Here is a 25802-nt window from a genome sequence, read left to right on the forward strand (position 1 = left end):
AAATCAAACGTGATAGACAGCCACTGCGGCTGTTCCTGGCTTAGTACCAAGGTCTTTTTGTACTTGTTTGCACATTCTATTGGCAGGATCAAATGAGCCATTAAAGGCTTTGTAGTTGCATGCCTTTTGGGGGGGGGGGGGGGAATCTGAAATGCCAAATCAGGCAATCACTGATTTTTTATTCTCTTTCAAGAAATGTTTCACAATACATTTTATAAGACACTCTAGGTAATACATATAACCTGCTACTTTAAAAAGCAGGTAAGGACAGATGGTTCTTTGTTTTGTGGACATAGAAGGTTTCCTCTTAGAATTTTTCTACATGTTCTGAGGTGGAACCACTTTTTCAGGCTCAGAGAAACGCTTACTTTTGGAGTAATGCTAAAATGATGTCTCCAGTAGTTACTGAATCCCAGAGACCATTGCAGATCCTCACTGCCTTCTTGCCGTTTCTGTCAAAGTTATCTTCATGCCCAAAAGGAAGTTTCACAACACCTTCTGCTTTGAATATTCTCACCTTCTTTAGACATGCCAACCTCGAAACACTTCTGTAAGCGACAGTACTGGCAGCGGTTCCTGGTCACCTTGTTGATCTGACAGTTCTTATCCCGATGGCAAGTGTACACCATGTTCTTCTGAATACTACGCCGAAAGAAACCCTGAGAAAGAGAGAGAGGGATAAAGACCAGGAGAGTAACACTAAGTTTTCAGTACAGTTTCACAATATAAGCTGTTAAACGATTATTCTTGGTGAGGGGCTCACTGAACTGGTTTACATGTGCCCACAGAGATGACTTAAAGCTTAAGTGATAAGCTAAAATTGTGCATTTAGTGGCCTCCAGATTTTTGAGTAGGCCATGTGTCAAATAAAATAATCTATCAGATCAATCATTTGAATCATTTGATCATTTGATGATCAACATAATGGCCAAAGAAAACTTTTTTTGAACTATTTTGAAGCCAAAGCCAATGCAAAATAATAACTTCGCCACTAGGGTGCAGCACTTGACCAGCTAACAAATGCTCTTGTCAGCATGCCTGTCCAACTTTTTTTGTTGTTTTATTTTTCTCTTACACGTTTCAGTTGGATAATGGAGGGCTGTAGAATTTCATCTCTCAGGTGCTTTTGAAACAGAGCAACAATGCAGGCGTTCTTGTAGTCCTTGTCTGGTTTGGGAACCTCTGTTACAACACACTGCAAGAGTGTGTGCCACCCCCAAAGTAATTCTAGAACAGATATTGTGATCTGAAATTTGCTGTTACTGGCCCAACTTGTCTAGACAAGTGCCGGTTTGTGCAAACCCATGCACTCACGCTAAAATGCACTGGTCTGTATCAAAATGAACTGAACCCACTAACCTGAACCGAATGACTCGAACCAAAGCAAACACAACCGATCTCAACTAAATCAAACTGAATAGCCCATTAAACTGTAAACTGGATCGCTGGATGAGGTAGTTTGATGGTCTTAGTCATAGTTCCTTACCTTGCATCCTTCACAAGAACTGACTCCATAGTGGTAGCCTGAGGACTTGTCCTGACACACAAAGCACGGCTTGTAAACTCTCGGAGGGGGGGGTGGAGAGGGCGAACTGGGCACCATCTCCTCTGAACTCGTACTTTGAGTTTCCACAGCTTGAAAGAGAGAGAGACAGAATGTTACAAGAAAGAGTATTAAACCATTATTTAAAACTCTGAAAAACTGACATTTAGGACAAGGAAAGTACAAAAATTTAAAGTGGCATATGCAGTTCTCTTTGAATTCTGTTGGCTTCCTTTTTTTGTAGCTTTTTCAAAAAAATACGTAATCTATAGTTTTCTTAAATAAAATGTGTATCTATATAAACACATGTTTGGTGATATTAATGGATATAGGGCAGATACTTTTAGCTCAAGCAGTGAGGCAAATATTTTCTGAGCCCAGCAAGAGGCAGAGGTGGTGATTGATGTGGAGAGACATAACCAGAGGCTGAGAGAAACAAAAGTGAGTTGTAAGCCAGTTGGCTACACTGAAAAATTTGTCTGGGGGCAGAAACACTTACACTGACACAACTAATACGTTATTTGTGCATGTGTGTGTGTACACATATATATGTATCTTAAGTGTCTTTATCCAATACAATGTCACACTCTCAAATGGATATGCAATCATGCCTATAACAGACAACAGTTACACACACACACATGGCTGACACATAACATTTATAGTACTGGCCAACTGAATTAAAAAATCTATTTGTGTTGAGACTCCAATGTAAACAGTGTATAACTACGCACACACTGTTGTTCCCTCTGGCTAATCAGAACAGTACTACGTAGCCTCAAACGCTGTCACTTGGTTCAACCTTCACCTCTCGTCACCCTCTATCCTGCCTCAACCCACACCCTCCCCCCATGTTTCCTGCACCCTAAATTCCTGAGACCTGCCTGGCTGGCTTTTTACTAGAGGTCCAGGCTCATAAGATGCTCCATAAAGGCCGTCTGTGGGCTGAGAAGGGGGCCTCTGGCCCGGGTGACCGGAGCTTTATTGGCATCAAGTCACCTTGGCCAGCCATTCACGCCATTGCCAGCTGTCCCCCCCTGCTCCCAACTTGTAAAAAAAGAGAGAAAAAAACATCCAGAACCGGGATCTTCAGAACTCTGACTTTTATGACTCACAAACAGTCCCCCCAGCCCAGTGTCCTGAATGCACAAGGCCAAAATGTGTCCACCCCCTCATCTCTCTCCTCCCATTTTCCTCTCGTTCTCACACCATAGCCACCGTTTAACAAGGGTGGGACAACTTCAAAAAGGAGAGGAAGTAGAAAGGGGTGATCTAGTAAAAAAGGGGTAGGGTATGAAGAGAATGAGAACCAGAGATAATGAGGGAAAGAGACAGTGTGTGTGTGTGTGTGTGTGTGTGTGTGTGTCTGTGTGTGTGTGTGTGTGTGTGTGTGTGTGTGTGTGTGTGTCTGTCTGTCTGTGTCTGTCTGTCTGTCTGTGTGAATGCATGTCCATTTCACTTTGACCTTGGCTTTGACTGAACTTTGGCCACTCAACACGAACATGAGCTGAAAGTCATGGTAACACACAATGTGTCTACTTTCATACCCAGCTTATGAACATATAGTGTTTGTGTGTAGGCTATATATGTGTGAACAAACTTACCCAGCACATACGGGTGTATAAGGTGTTTGAGTGTACTATCGTGTGTGTGTGTGTGTGTGTGTGTGTGTGTGTGTGTGTGTGTGTATTACATTACATTGCAATGCATCAGTGTGAACCTCCTTTGATTTGACCTTTGTTAATTTCCATTTCGTCTGTACAAAATTCTAAATGTGTCTCTGCCATGAAACGCAATTTTAAAAATCACATTAAAAACGATATTTTAAATAACACACCATATTAGAAGACAAATGGAATGTGGAAAATACTTCACCCCCCCCCGCCAACATTGTCTGAGGACTGAGAATGCAACCAGAGCCCCGTGTTTACGTAGTAATCCTAACCTGAGCACGCTTTGCAGTAATTCCTAAGCCTCTGGGAGAGGTACTGAAAAAAACACCTCTCATTGTACGAGTCAGAGTCTGGTGCCATGAGAGTGATGACTGACAGAGTGGCAGTGTGTGCAGTGAAAATGTCTTCTAGCTTTTGATTGTTCTGGGTCTTGTTTTCAGACCAGCTTATCAGTTGATTAGGTGTTAAGAGAAAAGTCCTTTCTAGTGTTTGTGACATTATGCGACGACGTCTCCATGAAAGCTTCCTAAAGCAGCTTTTCTGGAAGAACAATCAAGTCCACTTCTAACACTGCTCCTCCATTACCTCTTTTTAGGGAGTACTTCACTCATAAATGCTAAGATCACTTATAAATGACAGCCAGGAACCAATCAGCATTAGCTCATTTAATTACATCGTTTTTCTTTAAAGTCCCTGTCTTCTTATTTTTAATGATCTTGTAACTATTATGTATAGCTTTTGTGAATTATGTGCGGAGAACTGGAAGACGTAGAACAGGGATGTCAAAGTCAAATACACCGAGGGCCAAAAAACCAAATTTGCTACAAGCCGAGGGCCGGACTGGTTCAATGTTTATTAAAACATATTGAAATGATTGCACATAGCCTATTGAACCAAGACATAACACAGTGTATATTATTTAATGCTTAAATGAATAAAGCAATATTTTCTTATGGATCTGTCAGTAATTTCAAGTGAAAATATTTTTCAACAAGCAAACAGATAAAAACAAACTTCATTCAAAGAAAACATGTCCTGTACATTAAATGAATAAAGTAATAAAGGTTTGAAAAGTGCTGGAATTTATGGTAAAGTACTTGAAAATGCTTGAAATTGTAACGACTTCGTTTCACAACAAATATCTGTCTGACTGAACAGTTATCTTGTATTATGTTAACAAATACGAGCCTCTTGTAATTCCAGGACAAAACATGAGAGAACATGAAGACGTTAAGATTGGGCATTTTGAAAATAAACAACCATTAAATAATGTGAATAAAAAAGCGAATTATTTCAAATAATTTCCACAATATGTATAAATATTTAACTTAATTAAGTTTAACTGGTGCGCGCAGTTACAAAATTCGAGAGGTGCACGACCTTGCGAATCGACAGCGTGCGATGCCCTCACGCACGGGCGGAGCCACTGCGATTACGTCATTTTCGCCGCGCGGACCCTCGCCGCTTGTGTGCGCTGCACTGACTTCGCGGGCTACCGTTGCATTGTGGGGAATGTAGTGTTTGTGCGTGCAAAACACCATCGGGAGGCTGTGGCCTGCGGGCCGGTTCTAATAGTAATTAAATATCATCCATGGGGCCATAGATAATCAATTCGCGGGCCGGATCTGGCCCGCGGGCCTTGACTTTGACACATGTGACGTAGAATGATACTTCTGTTAGTTTGGGATTGGATAGGACAAATGTTGGTGTATGTAATGCTAGGTCTGTCAAAATACCAATCAAAGTTATTGAAAGGTTTACATCGTTGACCGATCACGTTCGGGCAGTTCGCGAATTTCCGCTAGTTTGGTCACTGGAAGTGGTAGTAATCGCCTGCTCAAATTGTATCATCATTTGTCACTTTTTAGGAGTTAACAGTCCTAAGGATGCAGAGTTGAGGATGCATGTCAACATATTCAATTTGGAGATACCTGTTAAATCAAAGACATCCTCTAGGCTGCTTTATTGAGATTTAGTAAAAGACTTGTATGCCATCTGAAAGCTGCCTCTCACAACATGACAACTCTCCTCCACATAGCTCATCCTTAGCTAAACCAGCTAGCATTTTGGATACTTTTTTGTCATTTAAGATTTTTATAGTGGTAATTTACCTGTGGTAGAAACTTATGGCTAAACCACACTGCACTCATCAACGCCAGGTTGTTACATTGTCCGAGACACGACACTGTCAATCCTTTTTCTGTTCTGTATTAACACATCTATGTTTCTCAAAGATGACTGATAAATATTTATTACAATGAATATCTTTATAAATAAAAGTTTTTAACCAGGTTGACTGGGGCTTTAACTGCATTTGCTATCTTAAAAACGATGCATTTTGAGTAGAATCAGGCTAACTTCATAGCAATTTGCTCCATCTGATGTATCTATGAATAAACCATAGCCTATTCTTCATAGAAAAACGTATTATACAGTATTTATGTGCTTGCCACAACAAATAATGATATGCATGAACTTGGAACTGTCACTGTAGTTATTATCACAACATTTCATAAATGTATCACGCATGTTTCATCAATGTGACAAGTAGCTAAGGTTCTGTCAAATGCTTACGCACAGACACCCATACACCCACCCAACCAACCATCCACTCACACACACATGTGGACTTATATACACACACGGACTTATACTCATAGTGGGCTGTGATACTGAAGATGGAGCATAGTTGAATAGCTTCTGAATGAATTTGCATACTGTGTGTGTGTGTGTGTGTGTGTGTGTGTGTGTGTGTGTGTGTGTGTGTGTGTGTGTGTAAATGGACTCTGCTGCATGACTCACGGCCAGAAAGCTACAAACTTGTTTTCAGTTCTACAAGGAGCTCTTAATGTTCCAATGTTCATAACAAAGACTGAGTTATAGGTGTCGAGTTTCAGACCGCAGCTAGATTTCGAATATTGGCCCACGATCACATCTCATCAAGCAACTTTTGGAATGAGGATGACTGGCATGAGAATCCTGATCTGTAGTCCTGCCTGCTCACAAAATACAATTCAACAGGATGGCAAAACAGTTCATCACACTACCTCTGAACAGCGTGTTAGAACCAATAATGATTTTCAGTTTGCATAACTTCTGTGTGCTATGCCTAGTTTCTGAATAGCTGATCAGTGTATAGTTTTAACTCATTCCTATGATTCTATCCAACCTGTGTGTGTGTGTGTGTGTGTGTGTGTTCTCAAAATGCTAGAAACATCACCTCTTAACATGGCAACTCGAGCGTCCCACCAAAAGATGTGACACAGAGCAGGTTGATTTGAGAATGAGTGAATTTTGCTGGCACTATGTGCTAAGCTTCAACCCTTCTCAAGTTTCAGTGTGAAGGTCTTTCTTTCTCTCTTTCATTTTCTTTTCCTTTCTTTCATTTTCTTTTGTACACTTGGCCCCATGCCAGGCTGAGGTGCTCACAGGTTTCCTTGAACCTCGTTTGATTTTCAATTTTTTTTTTTATAACTACACGCATTTCAAAATGTTTCCTCTTGACTTGTGTGCTGTCGCATTCAAAGGAATGTGCGTGCTGGACACTCAAACTGTTGACATGTCAACCTGAAGCTGTTGCTATTTTTATGTCTGTCTGAATAATAATAAAAGAAAATCTCACCTATGGCTCTGTGTAGGGCAGGGCTTTACATAGTAGGCCCAGAATATCGATAAATTGAAAATAATATCCTCAAATCACTCATGTTACTGAAACACCCTCAAGCCACCCAACTGTTGAACTTGCCCAATCCTTGATTTTATTTTAAGAGCCTATCAACATAACAATGGCATTAGTCTTTTGCGAGGCTAAATCCACTTAATATTCAACAAATCTGTGCTCCACCCAAGTCTTGGAAAACTACAGCCTATGCATAACATAGGACCAGGAAAAAAACTCCTCTAGCTTCCCTTCTACTGCTGGCCCATGGTTTGAAGCAGTGACTCTTTGCTCTGTGTGGTGAGGGTTGAAGGACATGTAATGATGACAGGAGTGGCTATGACCAGTTAAACTAAGCACCTGCAGTCTAAGTCCCAAAACCTATTGCATCCTATACCTCCCCCATAACTGTTGTCACTATTATGTCTCCTTCCACCCCCATCTTCCTGCCCCTTCAGAGTTCTTCCTGTCTTTGCAAGGAAACCTGTGATAAAAGATGACCACTGTCCAGGAGATGAACCAATAAAATCCTGTCACACACACACGCACTATGAAGACACCAAAACACACAACTGCATAGTCACACATTGGGCAGAAACAACTGACACAGATGCAACATACAAATTCACACCAATAAATACATATGCCACACACACACACACACACACACACACACACACACACACACACACACACACACACAAATCTGAATTCCATCCAAAAGCTGGGCTAATAAAATGGTTAACACTGCAATGTCCTGCAGGATGGGTTTACACTCCCCTGCAACATGTAACTTTGGCCTTTTGAGCAAACTAATAGAGATATGTCACATCCTGACTGACCAAATTTTTTTAAAAATATCTATTGAAAACAATACAAATTTTCAGAGGAAAAAAGCAATGATTCTGATGTTCAATTCGAAATGCTTGATACAGGTCCAGCACAATATCCATTGCACACATGGAGAGACACATGGTCCTAGCCTGCTGTCTTTCTTAGTGTCTGTCTTAGTTGTTAAACCTGGATTGCCCCTCTAATTCAATAGCGTGCACACAAAGCATCCTTTCTTCTTTACAGCACCTCATAAATTGACCATTTTTATTTTTATGAAGCATAGTCAACATTTGGTCACAGTCCCCATCTCCACAGTACACCCCCTACAATCCCTCCTCAAATCTAATCTGATTAAAAGTTGGAGCAGAGTTGTAACTGGAAAAAGCTTCATGTTAGCTGTAGCTTGTCAAGCCAACAATACATATCTAATATATTTATACATTTGGAAGTGAATGATTCAAGACTCATTACCAGCTCCACAACTCTGTAAGAATAGTCACCTGCTTTACTGCTGAACAAAGTTTTGAAACTGAAGCATCTCTGAGGGGTAAAGCAGATGAAGCTTCTTAGTCCTGAGGAACAAACCAAACAACCTCTACTACTTCCTGGCTTGCCGACCTCCAGGACTACACTGTATTCATCTACTGTAATCTGATCCTGTTCAAGGCACGACTTGAACTTACAACTTGAACTTGTAGGACTTTTGGTTGACTTCCAAAGCAGAGAGCCAAGAAAATCTAACCTTAATGTTAGCAATGTTCAGCTTTTCTGATTCAATAAGTCCTGAGGATAATGTTCAGACACAACAAGTTCAAGTTAAACCAAGGGCAAGGGTCCCGACCAGTGAAGGGTGATGGAATGAGAAGAACAGGCTGCTGGAGATGACCAGGGTGGGCCCACACTATTTACAACACTTCCCTCACCAAGTGCAGTCCAGCCATAAAATGTCATTACAGCATAGGGCCAAATTCCAACAGGGACCTGTGAGATCTACTCAGGCACACAGTAAAGGGCCAGTTGGCTGCCTCATTCAGACAGTACGGAAGGTCTTTCTCAAGTATACATAATTACCATAATCTTTTGGATTCCATTTGCTCATTCATTGATAAAATTATGGGGGGAGTCATGCCTTGTTCACTACAGCTTGTTTTTAGCCAGTTACTCACTTTCTTGAAACATGTGAAAGTGTCTTCTGCCTTCAAATAATAATGGCCCTCTCTAGTGAACACTTAAATAGTAGAGCTATGGATGCAGTCTGCACCCCCACCCCCATCAGATTCTGTCAGTGGTTTCACTCTTTTCACTATGTCCCTCCAACTATATGCTCCTTGTCCAAGATGACCTCAGAGGTTTTGAATACTCACATATATCAATAGCAGCTTTCATTACCTTCTCTTTTAATCATTTAACATAATTTTTTCAACAATCCATGAATTACTGACCACCACCAGCAACTGGGATTTCTGTAGCTCTTACAATAAAAAGGGAGATATGTGCCTTGAATAAAAGCCATATATGGACTAATTCCCTAGGATTTGTTTTTCTTACAATCTTTCTAAAGAGGCTCAGTAGGTGTATATTACAAAGGAAACATTGATATAAAAGCTTCTAATCCCTTTATCAGCTCAATTTCTCTCACCTAATAGCCTACTCCCTCTTCATCTCACTTTTTCCCAGGCTGTTCCCACAAGCGATCTAATCTCTTAATTGAGCTTATTGTAGCTAATTATAACTGACTAATTAAAGATTTTCATGAAGCATAACCAAATCAACAGAACCTCCACAACATAAGATAATGGGTAAATTTTCTCTCTTTGTGCATCTCTCACTCAAAACAATCTTTCACACACTCTCTTTACACACACACACACACACACACACACACACACACACACACACACACACACACACACAATAATAATAATGATACATATAATTTTGTTTTGTGAGTACTCATTTTAAAATGTAAGATACAACTTTTATTTATATTTGCAACTTTTAATTTTCACATGAAACTGCTCAGTCAGCTATCCACTGAACCCTGAAACCGATAAGTGTGCATCATGCGTTCTTCACGATAGGCTAATTCAATTATCGCAGCTCCACTATTTCATTTTTTATTTATTGATTTGTTTTGTTTTACACCAGCATACCTTCCTAGTGAATGACATCAAGATGCTTAAAAGAGAACAGGACAAATCAATTCCCCAAGAGGTGGGCTAAATCGCTGCTCAAACATCCTCTCGTCACTCTCGCGGTGCACGATGAAATCCGAACCGCGACGAATTAAGCGGGTGCTCCCCGCTCCTCACCTGCATTGTCCCACCATATTTACAAAGTTTATTCTGAGCGTTTTAAACGAAATCGTACACCGCGTCTACCAAGCGTTTGCACCCGAGGGCGCACACACCACGACACAATGAAAGATCACCTATGTCCCTTTTCCGCTACAACCTATGAACAAACTGCCACAGTCGCAACTTCCTGGAACATGCCGATTTGCACTAGTCCTTAGATATATTGAGTTGGATTGGTGATTTGCGTTCCAACAAGGTTTTAATGTAAAATAACATAATGCCAACCACGAACGAAGATCTCCATGTTGCTTAGAAAGATACTAAATGTTTTAGTCAATAGCTAACATGCATTCAGTAATATAATGATGTGGCCAATGATGTTATATCTCTGAGTTCGGACAACACTTTGAATGTTATGATTGGCTACTACACCTGCGTTATAAGCGTCTTAATGCTACCTTTAATCAGGTATTAGTTCTTGTACAGGAGTTAGGCCCAGGCTCTAGTGACAGAATAACCTTGACTGGAGCATCTGAGCACTTGTCAGAAGCATAATGTAGTAAATCAAATATAAACGAATATGGCAAGGGGATGGAAAAACTATTAGTCATGTAGACCATGGATCATAATCAATAGTGTGTCTTTCTCACTCAATCACTCACTCACTCACTCACTCACTCACTCACTCACTCACTCACTCACTCACTCACTCACACACACACACACTCACTCACACACACACACACACACACACACACACACACACACACACACACACACACACACACACACACACACACACACACACACACACACACACACACACACACACTCAGCAAAATCACAGCAAAGTGTGCACCAATACCAACACTTACATTGCAGGCTGGTGCTGTTGGTCCAGAAGGGCTCTAGACCAGAGAAGAAGGAGCTTGCCTTTCGCAGCATGCATGACCCCTGGGTGGACACGTCAAAGAGAGGCCTTGAGCCAACCCCCAGAGCCTCCATGCAGTCAAACATGATGTACACCTTTCACAAGAATGTCCACTCAGACTACAAGGAGAGCTCTACTTCTGTCAGCCAGCAAACAAGACAGTAAATCGATGGCTGAAACCCAAGGCCAAGCTTCTTTAGGGTTAACCTTCAAGATCAGCTGTGTATCACAACAGCTTCTGCAGTGATTGTCACAGAGGAGCTGGAATTTGCAGCTTCAGGTAGTGCAGTCGGTGACTTGTGTGCTCTGGTCCCAGGGCTCTCACTTCTTTCCAACTGATCTTCTTCCAGCCAAAACAGCACCGCACCCTATAACACCAGACTGGCCACTTTCTCCTCCGCTCTCCTGCCACTGGGACTTTGTTTCAGCTGAGTTCTGATACAACCACACAAGCTCTAACTAGCTTAAGGAGGTTCAGCAGGACAGTGTGTGCTAACTACGCTCACATTGAGACAACAGTCTAGCTCAGCCCCCATTAGATAGAGGGGGAGGGAGGAGGGAAGGAGAAAGAGGGAGGGAGGCGGGAGGGAGGCGGGAGCTTGTCTGATTGGTTCAAGAGCCAAAACTTTCTGTCATTCGCATTTTCCACCCAAGTACTCAGTCACCCCTGCGTCATATTTCAGAGTTTTACAAATGAAAACAAATAATTGCCCTCCCCATAGTCCTTCTTTATCTCTATTTTTCTTTTGCAAATACTTACTGCTTTATTCCCTTCGCTCTCAGCACATCACTGCTAACACTGCACATGCAGATGCATAGATTTGTTACTCAACCCTATGTATTTCAAGTCTTTATAAAAATGTTTAATGACTATATGGTGCTGTTTAATAATAATAATTTACAAGGACATTTTTTGGAAGTTAGAATAAAACAGAAAGATACAATAAATAAAGAAAATAAAGAAACACACACACACACACACACACACACACACACACACACACACACACACACACACACACATACACACACACACACACACACATACACACACACACACACACACACACACACACACACACACACACACACATTCAAAACATTCAAAACTACAAAACTCTTTACTTAAGCTTCTTACACCTAAGTAAATATTTGAAAGATCAATAACCAGCTGTTCAACAGCAATTAATTCACAGTCCTTTTTGTTCATTGTAAGAAATATACTTCTTGAAATGACTAGGGTAAATGATACTGCTGTTACATTAGCAGCAACTTCTGCCAGCACTGATTTTAGGGCCTTCCAGTTTGGGAGACAGAATTTGAGGGTTGCTGAATCTCTTAATGTTTGGAGCCTAGCGCCCCCTTCAGGCATTGGCATCAAACAACAAGCAAAGGGTATACTAGGACATGCACACAGGGTCACTATAAGGAGTTTCTCTTTTTTGCTGAGCTGTATCTTTACTGCTATCTTACCCTCTCTCCTCTTTCTCTCTCTCTCTCTCTCTCTCTTTTTCTCTCTATTTCCCTCTCTTTCTCTCTCTCGCTTCCTCTCTCTCTCTCTACACTTGTATTTTGTCTGGCATCCCAACAGTCATCTACTGTAGCCCCTGCCCCCTCACTTTGCCACTGCCTTCACTGGAAATCCAAAATCACATTCTTTATGCCCATATTAGCAACACCACACTGTTATCCTCTTTTTTAAACTTTCTAAGCCCCATCAATTTTTTTATATGACTTTCCTGTAATTCATTTCATCAAACGGACCACAATTCAATGCGGTCCTAATCCATGGTAGATTTTCCAAATGGCCACGTCTGACTCCGGCTCAAATCTACGTCAGCAATCTCTTCGGACTCATATCCAACCTCCTGCCAGTTCCTTGCTATATGTTCCGTACAAATATTTCCCAACTGAGCCAAAGCCTATTTTATGTTTTTGACGCTCTCTGAGTGATCGTTTTAACTGTTTATAACCATGCCCCTATTAGTTTCAGTTTCTTTTGAATTGGATAGTGAGTTTAATTGCTCAACAACTTTGCAATTCACTGCTTGATTTAGCGATCCAGGTGTCTGAAAAAGATCTCATTCCTTGGCACATGGCTATGTTTTGACAATTGACTATACATCTTATTGGGTTTAACCCCTCTTGCAACATCATAGCACTGTCTCTTTTTTATAACTCAGTTAATCAAATCAATTCACACCAGTGGCACAAACATCACTGGCCTTCGCCCAGCCATATCAGAAATGGCCCTCAATTTGAAAAAAGAGTTTGAGCATTTACTGGCAGTCTATATGGTCCATCCCCTCTCTCCCTCCCTCCCTCCCTCCCTCCCTTTCCCCGTTCAAGACTGAACTCTGGAAAGCACCCCCCGAGGGGCGCTAACCCCCCCCCCCCCCCCCCCCCAACAAAAAACTTCTGCTGCCCTGCCTGTCTCTTTCATTCCTCCCTGGTTTTGGCACTGTGTCCTCAACCACCGGCTCTGTCTCTTTTCCCTGTCTGTTGTTCTATGTCTCGTTTTTTTGTCTCTCTCTCCATTCATTTTGATACTACTATGGTATTTATCTGCTATGAAAAATACCATATGATACCTGTGCTACTACTGTGGTATTTATCTTATTTTTTTTACCTCTATCTCTCCTTCTCTCTATCCATTTCTAACCAGTCTTTTATTTTTTATTATTAAATTTGTCTTGTTATAGCAGCTTTCTGCGACCGTTTCAGTGTTCTTAAAATAAGTGTGTAAGGTTTCTCTTTTATTAAAGTGAAACAATCCAATCTTTTCTCTTTTCTTTTGTTCCCCTTCATCCTATATCTGTTGCTCCCCACATTACCCTCCATTTCACCCCATACCTTTGGTCTTTCTGTCTCAACATTTTCACCTGTCTTTCAACAACCCCAACCCCCCCCCCCCCCCCCCCCCCCATTCTCTTTGTCTCTTAGTCTCACATACTCACATATGCACGCACGCACGCGCACACATGCACGCATGCGCACACACACACACACACACACACACACACACACACACACACACACACACACACGCACGCGCGCACCACGGTGACACACAGCAGGGAGCAGAACTGCACAATTTCAGCCAGCTCTGTTCTCTCCACACCTTGAGGCAATTACACCCCCTCCTCACCCCAAATGAGACCCTCTCACACTCTCTCTTTTTCTCTCTCTCTCTCTCTCTCTCTCTCTCTCTCACACACACACACACACACACACACACCGCCTAAGGCACAAGGACCACAGAAAGACAGGAACGAAGCAATGCATGGAAAATGCAGACAGGAAAAGGGCCACCCATTTCCTTGCTCTTTCTATTTCTTTTCTCTTCTCTGTTCCTTTCTTTCCCTGGATTTCTTTTGCTCTGCTTCTTCATCTTTCATTCCCTTCTAACATCTAACACTGTAATTCCGGTCTCTCTCTCTCTCTCTCTCTCTCGCTGTCAGTAGTTTGTCCACATTCCAGCCCCACATAAAGCTTTGCATATTCAGCCTCAGGTTCTTTAGCATTTAGCTCGGATGGCTGTTGAGGACCAGAAACAAGACATACTCTGTTCAAACAGGAGCCTCCTCCTCTTTCTCTTGCTCCAGCTTGGCCTCACAGAACTGGCCCCAAAAACGCTGCGGTTAGAGCTGCCTGCGCACCATTTGGCCTGGCACTTTTTTTTAAAACTGTGTGCTCTGTGTGCTGTATTTGCTTGTATTGGAATGTGCAGATCCTTGGGGGACTTTAGGGTGTGTGGGTTTGGGGTCGTGCCAGTGTGTGTGTGTGTGTGTGTGTGTGTGTGTGTGTGTGAGAGGGAGTGTGTGTGCAAGCATGCCATGTCCTGGTCATGAATTGTAACCTGAACTTGATGGGGGAGGAAAGGGTTTCCTTTACAGGCACTCTGGGTAAACTTGTGTATATGTACACACAGGCACACTCACACTCACACACTCACACATGCACAAACACATACACACACAAACACAATTTCAAAATCTACAATGGCTTTTGAATCTACAATGGCAATTGATAAAACATGCAATTCTATAATGTTTCTGAAATGGGCCGTATCTGTCTTCTAGTACTTTTACGTTCTTGTGCCATCTCACTCACTGATTGGTCTCCAACTAAATATTGTCTTAAGGCTTCTTATTGCTGTAAAATTATGTCACTCTGAGTCCCCTCGTATTATGTGTCCCCCCACACATAATGAGCTGAGTATTTCCTTTCTCTCTGCTAGCTTCGCATTTGTCTGATCAAAAAGATCAGACCCCATAATCCCTGAATACCCACAATGTGTATTGTATCATGCAAAGTCTGTCTTTCTGTATTTCTCTCTCAAACAAGATGATTACTAGAGTATGTGCATGTATGCACACACACACACACACACACATACACACACACACACACACACACACACACACACACACACACACACACACGCTATTGCTGGTTAAAAGACCTGGGCCAAAACCCAGAAATTCCACTGCAATTCTATATAAATAAATCAAAGAGGCACTGTGTGGACTTTGTGCCAGTACTGCTCCAGTACAGCAGAAGCCTCTGAGCTGTTCTTTCTTTCCTCCTCACTCTCTGAGGAGCAAAATGTGCTGTTCGTTTCTAAGATGTAGTCTCCTAATTCCTCATACTTTGTTTCAGTAGCCAGAACCCGTTCGCAGTATTTGACCGTTTGACCATATTCACAAGTTCAGAGATTAAAGTGTGTGTATGTAATGGAGGAATAGACTATACACAAATAATTATTACTTTATATGTAATGTGTGTGGATGTGAAATGATGAATGTTCTGCTATGTATCTTATTTACTATAAGGCTTCCATGAGCTGCTGTCTGTGTATCGTTCTGGTCTATGCAGACATTCAGCTTTTAGGAGCGGCTGTCTGTGTAAATTCTGGTCCATGCAATCATTCAGCTTTTATGAGCTGCTGTCTGTGTAAATTCTAGTCCTTGCAGTGATTCAGTATTGAAAGCCTTGATTCTTGGGTTAATTTGGATGAAATGTATTTTCCTTTTTCTCCTGCAGGGACAGGATACCACATCTGAGGCATGGAATTTGCAGATAAGTTCCTCTGTAGTCCTGATTCAGCATGTGTGGGCACTGCTACTGCACACGTTAACATTAACCCTCCTTCAAAGAGGACTATGGTCGGAAGTTTGGGCACCCAGAGAACATTTAACATTGTAGATGAAAAGTGAAATGCCACCATGGCCATTTTCAGAAGGAAAGCAAGGCTTACCATGCCTGCCAGATATTAACTCAATAGTAAAATAAAGACATTTGGGATGGGGACGTTCTTTGCCTAACCTTTTATACTTCCAAATTCAATATTAAGTATTCCAGAACATTGAGCAAAGTGGTCTTTTATAGGCGCTCAAAAATTCAAATGGATTGTGGGAGTACTAAGAATGGACTACGCTTCAGTGCTTCAGTGCAGAATGGCCTGACAATACAATATTTAAGGTGGGGCATGCTACTCTGGCCATGAGTGAATGTGCTTAAGGTGGACTGCTTCTGTACAAACAGGACTGCAAGAAGAATGAGCATTCAGACTGCACAGAAGGAGGAAGTTTTTTAAACTGTACGGCATAACGTATTTAAAGCTAAATCTTAAAAGAAGCAACAAGTTACATGTATTTACACACTAATAAATTGCAATTATTAAAAAGTTAATAACTAACCTTTTTCATGTTATAATTTCCTGAACTTTAAAACAGGTTTTCTTTATATATATTATATGCAAAAAACAAAAGTGTAGCTAAAGAACTGAGTCTGAAATGAACAGACAGTATTCTGTATTCAAAGCAGATGTCACACGACACCAGCGTATACACAGAATGGAACAATAAGAGCAGGTGAAGTCACTTATATTGGCAGTGAAGTGTGACTAGCACAATGGTACCTGAAGGCAACTGACTAACCATCTCTCTCTCTCTCTCTCTCCCTCTCTCCTCAGAGGATAAAGGAAAGAGTAGGCAGGGAGAAGAGCAGATGTTATCTCTTATTAAATGCTGCTAATGGACTTTCTGTGTATGGTCTGACTGCACCACATAATGGCAAAGATTTGAGATAAAGATGCAGGAATGCGCATGCGCACACACACACACACACACACACACACACACACACACACACACACACACACACACACACACACACACACACACACACACACACAAAACACACAAAACACACACACTCACACAGACAGACAGACACACACAGACATGTGCACACAATTTTAGGTCAATTTAAGTGGTAGGCCAGGATCTGGCATGGACTGACTAACATGTAGGAAACCGCTCGATGTGTGAACATGTCTGAACATAGATCAGACTGGAAGGCTGAGCACTAAAGCCAACTAGAGTATCCTGAGCAGAAGTTTATTACATTTAAAACATTTACAGTTACATAGGGGTCAAAAGATATCCACACAGGGTGTTGTGTTGTCAGATTTTGTATTTCTCATACTTGTATTTCTCAGCTGTGCCTCACCACAATTAACAAATTGGTATGAACAGCTTTATAAGCAACTCTGTTTAAGCATATACATTACATTACTTTACTAGACTAAACACCTTCTGCCTGATGTGTTTGAAAGTGTTCTTCAAAAAAATGCAATCTACTATTAAGTTGAACATCCATCCTATTTTCAGAGATGAGTAAGTGAAAACATCCCCACAACAGCATCAATAGTAGGATTAAGAGCCCACAAATCCAAGGACACAAATATTACTGGAGTAGAAACATCGTCTGTCCTATGAGATAGATAAGATAAAAATAAATAATGATACACACACACACACACACACACACACACACACACACACACACACACACACACACACACACACACACACACACATGTAAAACACAAGTCAAAGCTACACAGTAAAGGACTAAAAAGAGAGGAGGTCAATGATGAGAGACTGTCATGACACAGGTGATGCTGCAGTGTCCGGTGGTTGAGCAGAGGATGGTTCCCTCAGCAGTGACTCTGGGGAACATCTGTACATGACTTTTACGACAGGTCAGGACCCCTCATACATTTTGTTGGTACCTAAGAAAACTGGTGTCAGCATGTGAACAGTTGAAACATTAAATATGTTCCTATGTGTAGTAGAAGTCAATTTTAACTCTCACTTTAAGTGTACGTTTTAGAAATAATTTCATAGAAGTGGATCATTGTACTCTATACCATTTTCTGATCACACAAGGTAGTGGGCTTAAGAACCTTTCAGGGGATTGCATAATATTTGATTAATTTTAAGGCCTTGCTGCAAAAGTATTTTTTTTGTAGATTCAACAAATAAGAAATAAGCAGACACAAGTGATCTGAGTCTCAATATGTTGCCATATAAAAGAGTCTTATTTGTTTGGTTACATGTTTTTGTGACCATGTGAAAATACACTGCTCAAAAAAATAAAGAGAACACTTGAACAACAAATGTAACTCCAAGTCAACCACACGTCTGTGATTCCAACCTGTTCAGTTAGGAAGCAACACTGTGAATCGATTTCACCTGCTGTTGTGCAAATGGAACAAACATGGTTCTGTGTAAAGGAATGGTTCTGCAGGTGGTGACCATAGACCTTTTCTCTGTTCTCATCCTTTGTGGCTGAAGTTTTGGTCACTTTGCATTTTGCCAGTTCTCTCACCCTAGCGGTAGCATGAGGTGGTATCTACAACCCACAGTAGTTGACGATATACTGGTGTAGTGGGCCCTGGGCATGACAATGTTAGGCCTCATGTGGCTGAAGTGTGTCAGCAGTTCCTGCATGATGAAGGCATTGATGCTATGGCCTGGCCTGCCTGTTCCCCAGACCTGAATCCAATCGAGCACATCTGGGACATCATCCACCAACACCACATTGCACCACAGACTGTTCAGGAGTTGACACTTTAATCCAGGTCAAGATTCCTCAGGAGAACATCTGCCACCTCATCAGGCACATGCCCAGGTGTTGTCGGGAGGTCATACAGGCACATGAAGGCCACACACACTACTGAGCCTCCTTTTAACTTGTCTTGAGGAATTTCCACTGAAATTGAATCAGCCATTTGATTTCCCACTTTGATTTTGAGAATGATTCCAAATCCAGAACTCCATGGGACAATAATATTGATATACATTGATAATGTTTGTTATTTTGTTCTCAACACATTCCACTATGTAATAAATAAAGATTTTCAACTGGAATATTTTATTGAGATCTAGGATGTGTTATTTTAGTGTTCCCTTTATTTTTTTGAACAGTATATAATCACTCATTATGAGAATGTAAATGAAAAATTATGGGTTCTTATTTGCTCAAAATTGAAAATATTTTGTGTGTGAGGCTCGTCTTTTGCTTTCACTGCAATTGTTGCTTCTTTTGTCTCATTCTCACCATCCCCTTAGCAGAGATGGGCAACAGCGCCCCCTGTAGTTTTTGCAGGAATTTCTTCTCAGTTTAAAAAAAGCATAAAAGAAGAAAAGCTGGCAGCATACACACTCAATAAGTCCAAATGGAAAAAGGCTGTTTTCCAGAGACAAAACTAAAGTCTTAAAGTGCTTTCCTTTTCCCAGTACTATCACTCTATAAAACTCAACACACATCTGACCTGCCCTCACCACAGCTCCAGTCCATACAAGCTCAATTTCAAGTCAGAGGCTAGTGAACCGAGTCTCACATCAAACAGAAATGTTAATATGTAACAAATTCTTAATGTTACTTACATAGTGCTGCCATCTCCTTAGGAAGGTCCGCCCCATATCGTCCAAAGAGGCTGCCATTGGTCAGAAGATCAAACGGTGAGTGGTTCCTCATAGTATTGAAGGTGAAGGGATAAAACCCAGTCATGTGACCCACGGGCCGCTCCCTGTTGGTTGCCATGGTAATGATGCCACGCTGCAGTGTCAAACAATTCTACAAGGGGGCTGGATGTAAAGGGAAAGTTGTGGACCTCCTGTTTATGTGTCTTCCCCCCCTCACGCTCACGTCCTCTCACAATGCTTTGTGATGTAATGAGTCTTAGATACACCTTTCAGCTTAGCGCTCCTATCGCTGTCCCATTGTAAGACTTTTCTTCAGTAGCCCAGGCACTGTTCGGAGTCACACATTAAGGTGTGCTTGTGAAGTGCAGTCAGGGTGCTAACCTAGGACATCTCCCACAGCCCAGGTTCCTGGGAGAAAAGAAAGACAGGAAAAAAGTATTAGCAAGCTCTGATTATATATAGTAAAAATGTTGAAAATGACAGGATACATAATGCCACAGTTGAATATTTATTTTTATACCATCCTTTCTATGTCTTGAAGTTTTTCTTTGTTTTCTATGGAGTCTTTCATCCATTTCATTGGAACATAAATTTATAAACTAAAAAAACATTGTTGATATTAAAATGGTAGAAGATGGTTAGAAAATAACAGTAGTGCAAGACAAAGGAAATCCACTCATACAAAGTAGCATTAAGTTAGAGAAAGTGAGAGTAGACAGCCAGATAAAAGGGAGGGGGAGAAACAGAGTCTCTCGCTTGGGCGTTCATTTGACTGGCCTCCAAAGCCATGAAGTGATTCCAGGCATTGCCATATGATTTAAATCAGAGGCTCTTCAATAAAGACGCTTCTGTTCCACAGCCAGCATCCAACTGCCACATGCCCAGGGTGGAGGGCACCCACCGTGGGTACACTTAACCCTTTCCACCCATTTTTCTTCACAACTACCTAATGGAAAGTTCCAGAACATTTTTTTATGTCCCTGACAAATTTGAAATGTTAATGTACCTGATATGTTATTTTGCACTTTCCTTTGATGAAAATACATTCTGATTACATCATATGGTTTCAGTCAGTTTGTCTTAACTTCAACAACCAGTGCTTTTTACATATGTTTTTACTTAAAGATACTGTATAACAAGTATGCTTTTACTAGTACAACATATAACGCATTGTGCAATTATATGCTAAATATCTAAAAAGTGGACAAGGACCAGAAACTTACTTTTCAAAATTTGTTTTAAGATGCACCCCAACTTTCATTTCCATTATTAAAAAAAATAAATAAACAAACTTTAATTTTCCTCCAGATTTAAAATGCACACCAGATAAACAATGTTGGTGTAACACTACTCAGACATCTCCAGTAACAAATGCAATATATAGTTCTGATATATGACTCTGCAAATAACTTCTTAAGTTTATGCGCTTCGAATTTAAGTTTCATGATTCATCTTCATCTTTGAACGTTCTGATCAGTTTAGAACTTTGCGTGCTCTCAGCTCTCCATTACAAACCGTGGGGTGCTGCATTCTTGTGGGGCTTGAAACGGAGGTCCATAATATGACAAGTGAAATTTAAAAAACAGCATATTTTGAATTATTACTTATTAAATTTGTATTCATTTACAGTCTGTTGAACTGATCAGCCCTGACTTGCCTGATATAAAAGTCAAAACACAGAGGGGATGTACTGACTCAATAACAAAGCATGGAATATAATGGAATATCTGCTGTTATTTTTTTCACTGTTGTATATTGAATTCATGACCAAACAAGCATGTAACAAAATGTCATTAATAATAATGGTAATAATTGAAAAATTGCAAGCTGAAAGCTTTTGGCTGAGGTAAAATCTAGTTTTCTGACAGCAAGTGATGCAACCAGCAACACTGATCCATCATTGGGAAGTGGCTGTCACAGATTTGTTTGTTGATCTAATTTGATGTACACTTTTCCAGCGTGAACCTCTTGCGAGAAAAAAAAGTTATTTGAGCTTGAACCAACACCAGGTTTTACATAATCAAGTCTGTCTTTGGTGTGCTGCAAAGTATTTCTCTTTATTACATTGAACAGGATCCAAATAGTGCAAGTGCTTGCATCATCATCTCTGTAACCATTAGTAATGCTTCTGAAAAGATTCTTCTAAAATCAAATCCTGCTGTCTGATTTTCACACAAAGGGGACCTGACTCAATACAAAGTTTAAATAGGACTGAACAAAAGGGGCTTGTTCGCTTGCTTTTTATCAAGCTAAATGATTTTATAAATGTATACATGTAATGTTGTTACATTACGCTTATTTAACTTGCTATGCTATGCCTTTATACCAGATATTTCAGATGGAATGTGGCAGGTAAATGCTAATTTTGGACTGAACTTGAAGTGGCCAGTGCTCATGATGCTTTGTGTATGCTAAGTGGTTATATTTATTATATGGTTTGAGAATGTGGGCTCGGACAGGTGGCCTGTGGCATGCAATATTTTGAACCTGGTAGCAAGCACACACCAAAACTGCCATGTCTATCATTCTCACTGTATTGGTGCCTGAGTTTGTTTCTGTGGTTTGGTTCTCTATCAGGTCAAAAAGCCAAAAACAGACAGGAGGATCCCACGCACACCACAACATTTCTGCATGTTTGCATCACTGGTAGACACAAGACGTGCAATTTTGAGCATGCACATTTGCACACATACACAGTACACTCTCACATACAATCACAATCATGTTGTCACATTTGTTGTCATTTGTTACCTTTCCCTACTTTTGTTTGTCACTGCCTGTCTGCCTGTTTGTCTCTCTCTCTCTCTCCCTCCCTCTCTCTCTCTCTCTCTCTCACACACACACACACACACACACACACACACACATCTCTGCAACATTAGTTTGTGTTTGATTGCAGTACATTCCACCGCTAATAGGACTGTATATCTTCACCACCCTTAATCTGAATGTTTTCTTCTACATATTCAACACTCCAGGTTCAAAAGGTTTTCCTCATTGACCTTTTCTGTTGGGTTTTCATCTGTGGTTTCTACATTTTATTCAAGGCGATGAATTTCAAAATGCTCCAACAAAAGTGTTGAAGTGAGAAATGAAGGTGCTGAGGAACTTCAAGAAGAAGTTAGTTCAAAGCAGGAAGGACATGGAAGGACAGGGAAAGCAAGAGAGAAGAAAACAAAACTAGGCAGTTTTGACATCCTGATATGGAGAAAGTGATTACTCATTAATTAGTTACACACTGGCACTGGGTGAGAGACTTTAGTCTATAGTTAGCAAAGATATGAAACCTAAAAATTAAAAGGATAATTTCCCCAAGCAAAATACAGAGTTAATGTAGTCAAGGTAGCTATACCTTTTAATGAGTCATACCAACGAAATAGATGCTAACACACACACACACACACACACACACACACACACACACACACACACACACACACACACACACACACACACACACACACACACACACACACACACACACACACACACACCACAGTGTGTGCCAAGAAGGCTTTAATATACAGATCTATGGGCACCTCTTTCAAAACAAACTCATCAACACTCAAATACATGGAAATAACCCTGCTGCCTCTTTCCCAGATCTGCCCTTCCCCACAAACAGGCACCCCTGCCTCTCCTGCCCCAGTCTCCAGGTTCTGGCCCTCTGCAGGGCGCACACCTTTAGGCTTTTTCCACAAAAGCGCCTGTGTATCCCAGGCCTCAATGCTGCCTTTATGGGCCTGTCGCATGCCAGGGAGGGGCTGACCACAGACTCTGCACTGGTTTGGGTGGGGTTGCTGTGGTGGGATGCTGGGGAAGGGTGCACCGAGGCTGGAATGATTTGTGGCCACGTTTACTCTTTTATAATGGAGGCGTATTGATTTGTGTTATGTATACACACAGGCACAATGCAAGCGGGAGAAGATTTCACAAGTCTGAGTGATAAAGGACAGAATGTTTTTTTGAGTCCAAAAAAAGAGTTACCAAGAAAGTAATCAGATTATGGGTACATTTGAAAATTAACTAAACAAAGAAAACATGTATATAAATAAGAAAACAGCATAGAAGATTCAGCATATTAAAATACACTTGGTGTTACTGCATAGTCAAAAACAAAATAGGTTGCAAAGATTGTGTAACCAATTAAATGGTGTCACTTCTCATTTCCAGAAAAATCAACATCAATAACTGAATATAGTTTGAAAGTGACCTGCTCATCCCTGTATAAATTCTGTCTAGATTGCTTTTTAACTTAACACACAATGGTTTCCTACAGTATACAACATTTACAAAACAGTATGATCTAGCATTTATTAGTCTGATCTAATGTTTTTTAGTCTGATCTCACATTTGTTAGTCTGATCTAATGTTTTTTAGTCTGATCTCACATTTGTTAGTCTGATCTAGCGTTTGTTAGTCTGCGTTTGTTAGTCTGATCTTGCGTTTGTTATTCTGATCTCACGTTTGTTAGTCTGCGTTTGTTAGTCTGCGTTTGTTAGTCTGATCTTGCGTTTGTTAGTGCGGCTCTTTCCACACCCATTTGGTTCACGTTTTTTCCAGTACAACGTTCAAATTAAATTTTTACTCTTTCCAAATCTGGAGGCAATAAATTTAATATTAAACATTGAGCTTTAAGACTCCAGACTCCTCTGTATTTACAGAAGCACTTTTTTTCCTAGCACAGCAATACAGTTCTCAGTTAGCTTTATTCTACTCAATATACTACTATATATATTCTACATCAATACTAGCCTAACTTAGTTACAACTACATCACAGTAGCGAACCGTGACCATTAAACCTGGGCCCGCTCCCATTCCACCCCCCCCCCCCTGAAAAATTTTTGTTTCTTTTCCTAATTAACTGCAATAAAAAAATAAATAAAACTGAGACGACAGTACAGCTTTAGAAACTCAATAAACAATAATATCTGTACTAGATAACTTCTTAAGCAAAATAAGGTTCCAACAAAATAAAGTTCACAGCTCTGTGTTCCTCGGGAGCAGAATATGTAAACAACGCGCACCAGGGCATCAAGGGAATGAATCGAAACTAGCTAGCGGTGGTACGCTAACGACAGCTAGCGTCGCCGCGCCCACTAAGAGGGAAGATATGATTGGTCAATTTTACTGGTATTGCGCTGAATTATAACTGCCTGGCCCTCTGTATACAAACAGCGGGCATCACAGTCCTGATAGGGGGAGACACAGGCTCATAGGCTTCCACTTAACCCCTCACCTTCCAACACAGATTGAATAGACAATAATTTATTTGCTTATACTTTTGTAATTGTTTAGATGTTGATTGTCAAATTGTAAGTAGATATAAAAAAAAATGGATGTTGGATTGGATTTATGTTTTAAGAATATTTTAGGCCCTCTGAGGGCGTAGAGGGCCCTGACTGTTCCCCACTGCTACATCATATATACATGAGCTGTAGCAGGTTAATCTTATTAAAAGTGTTAATCTGTTATGCTCTTGTACCTGGGATGACATGGTACTCCAATTATGAATCATTTCCTATAACTATAAAAACAATGGATGAGGATTTAAACACAATTGCAATGAACCTTTTATTTCTTACAAGTTCTTTGCACTTTAAATAGAAACCTAAAGCCACAAACAATATAAAGACATTTAACAGACTTTTAATCACACTGAAGTTCTGAAAAACAACTAAAGTTGTTACTTAGGAGTCGATGCCCAGCAAGAATATTAAATTAATCATGTCCGACACAAATTTTGGGGAGTAATAAAAGTGTGGTGAGAATTTGAATAGTTGCCCTGGGCAACATAACAGACACCTGGCAATGAAGAACAGTGAAAGGAGAATGGAGTTGTATTACGGTGACATTTGTGGAAAAAACGTGATGGATCATGAAAATTACAATATGATGACATCATCACACAACATATGAACTCACAGGGTGCCAGTTAATGGAAAAAGTGTTGATCAAGACCAGCTTTTCAACATATGAACACCATTAGTTGAGCAGTTTTAGTACTGGGGTATTCTACGATGCCAATGTTAGATGGCAAACAGTGACTTTTCAAGGTGTAAGGGTTTGTAAATGATGATAATTC

At 40.7% G+C, this 25802-nt stretch overlaps 1 protein-coding gene across 3 annotated transcripts in view; it reads right to left on the minus strand.

The window, feature by feature from the left end:
• Positions 1–25802, minus strand: part of rargb (retinoic acid receptor, gamma b) — a 46438-nt gene that overhangs the window by 13897 nt on the left and 6739 nt on the right. For 2 of the 3 annotated variants that reach the window (XR_013122301.1, XM_076981289.1), the window contains exons 2-4: positions 19678–20124; positions 1487–1635; positions 518–659 (exon numbers count right to left, since the gene is read on the minus strand). Coding sequence is in view for 2 of the 3 variants with exons in the window: in XM_076981289.1 (XP_076837404.1) it covers positions 518–659; positions 1487–1635; positions 19678–19834 (448 nt within the window). In the remaining variant the exon portion in view is untranslated. Of the gene's footprint in view, positions 1–517; positions 660–1486; positions 1636–10880; positions 11449–19677; positions 20125–25802 lie in introns of those variants that run through there. The other variant, XM_076981406.1, reaches the window with a different exon arrangement.

Source organism: Brachyhypopomus gauderio, chromosome 1 (assembly GCF_052324685.1).
Source record: "Brachyhypopomus gauderio isolate BG-103 chromosome 1, BGAUD_0.2, whole genome shotgun sequence".
Lineage (NCBI taxonomy): Eukaryota > Metazoa > Chordata > Actinopteri > Gymnotiformes > Hypopomidae > Brachyhypopomus > Brachyhypopomus gauderio.